Source organism: Propithecus coquereli, unplaced genomic scaffold, assembly GCF_000956105.1.
Source record: "Propithecus coquereli isolate 6110/MARCELLA unplaced genomic scaffold, Pcoq_1.0 Scaffold617, whole genome shotgun sequence".
Taxonomy (NCBI): Eukaryota; Metazoa; Chordata; class Mammalia; order Primates; family Indriidae; genus Propithecus; species Propithecus coquereli.
The window spans coordinates 479,651-481,509 of NW_012152141.1; the positions used below are offsets into that span (position 1 = coordinate 479,651).

The window sequence follows — 1,859 nt, forward strand, 5'->3', positions numbered from 1 at the left end:
TATTTTGATACCTTAATTACTTTTTTTCTCATTCAAATTTCAGCATATTATGGGGGTACAGATGTTTAGGTCACGTATGTTGCCCTTGCCCCCCCCAAATTCCACACATTTTATTTTTAAAAAAATTAATGGTAGAGAAATGGAAAGCCTATGCCCTTTATCTCAATCCTTAGAATTATGAAACAGTACCCAACTCCCAGGATGTCATGAGGGTGAGCTAATATAATTTGATGTTCTCAGCACAGTGCTCTGTTAATGTATTTCTAAGAACATAGTGCATGCTGAGTAAACATTGCTTTAATGACTACAAATGCAGACTGAGTTAGACACTGCTGCCTTTTCTAGCCTCTGTAAACTTTAAAGGGTCTGCAGAAAATGGTGTGTTTCAGGATGGTGATTGGTGGCCTTCCCTTTGGACCAAAAGTATTTGTGTTGTTAAAAAAAAGTGTTGGGTTTAAGGGACTCTGTTCTGTGCCTGATTTCTCTAGCTGAGTACTTCTATAATGGGTCTAGGGGCAGCAACAGCAGCGCTAACAGGGGACTTGTTACAGCAGCCAACTTACAGACTTCCTCCAATCCTGTAGAATTATAACAGAACTCAGGTTCTCCTACTCTCCGCTCAAAAGCCGAATGTAAAAGACAGCAGTTGGTGGAAGGAAAAGCAGTTTATTCAAGAGCCAGCAACCTGAGGTGATGGTAGACTAACGTTTCAAAGACTGTCTCAGATTCCTCAAGCTGACGAAGGGGTTGAAAGGGGAAAGGGGCTTGGGAAACTATGCAGGAGCTGGCTGTGTGCAGGCCACCATGTCTTGTTCCAGTGGTTATCTTGAGCAGTGGGCCATCTGATGGTCTGGCTGACATTAGCTAGATGAAAACAGAATTGAAGGTTAACTGCTCAGCATTTTCCTCCAGGGGGAATTCCACAATCTTGGTTCTATAGTTAACTGCTCAAGGCTAGTTACTGAAATTCTGAAGCAAGCACACAATTCAGTATTGTAACAGAAATAGTGATTATTTGATTCAAGATGAAGTGACTGTTGCTCTTACAGAATCATATTACTTAGTGTGGTCCAAAATACCAAAGGATTTCTATGCACATTAAAGCCTGAGAGGCAATGCGTAGCCAAGTGGTTCTCAGCCCAGGCTTCCAATTAGGATCACATGACCAGTTTGAAAAAACACCATCACCTGTGCCCTTCCCACAGATTATGCTGTCTTTTGGTCTGGGGGGAGCATCCGTGTGGTTTTAATTAAGTGCCCCACGTAATGCTAAGGTGAGGCCAGGGTCAAGCACAGGGGCTTCCAGATAGATTCATGAAAGTTGAGTTCAGCGTTTGTCCAGAGGGAGCTCGCAAGATCTGCTCTGCATAGGTCTGCTGGAGGCAGGGCAGCCCAGCCCAGCCCATATTCCCATTGCTGTAGCAGAAACTGCTAGTGTATGTGGCAGCGGGGAGGGCACCTGAGGGCAGGACAGGGGAGAAATTAAACTCTGGTCTCCACATAGAAACTCCTTGTTCTTGACTCTCTCCTGTGATGAAGGACAGGAAAGCATGGATTGTTTTCTGCACGTCGAGGTCATTCTACCTGTGGGTGTGGTGGTAGCAGGTGAAGGGGCTGTGCTGATGCCTTTAAGGGCATACTATGAAGATGCAGTTGTAATTTTTCCAGATAATCTCACCTGAGAAAGAATCCCAGAAAAGGAACAGGAAGAAATGGCTGATTCTCAGGAAAATATGTCCCAAGACCAGGGCTATGTCCACTTTTCCCCCTGGAATGTCATGTGTTTAGAACTTGCAAACCTTCACTTCTCTACTTGTGATGATCTTGCCTAATGAGTTTGTTTCAACTACTCTTTTGTT

The 1,859-nt window shown here is 44.1% G+C and overlaps 2 protein-coding genes across 2 annotated transcripts in view; both read left to right on the forward strand.

Moving 5' to 3' along the window:
• LOC105822490 (zinc finger protein 493-like) overlaps positions 1 to 1,859 on the forward strand; it is a 244,118-nt gene that overhangs the window by 223,461 nt on the left and 18,798 nt on the right. The window lies entirely within an intron of this gene.
• The window catches only part of LOC105822484 (zinc finger protein 679-like), a 2,342-nt gene continuing 2,033 nt past the window's right edge, over positions 1,551 to 1,859 (forward strand). Inside the window, exon 1 of the mRNA XM_012659466.1 lies at positions 1,551 to 1,655. Coding sequence (XP_012514920.1) covers positions 1,551 to 1,655 — 105 coding nt within the window. The remainder of the gene's footprint in view (positions 1,656 to 1,859) is intronic.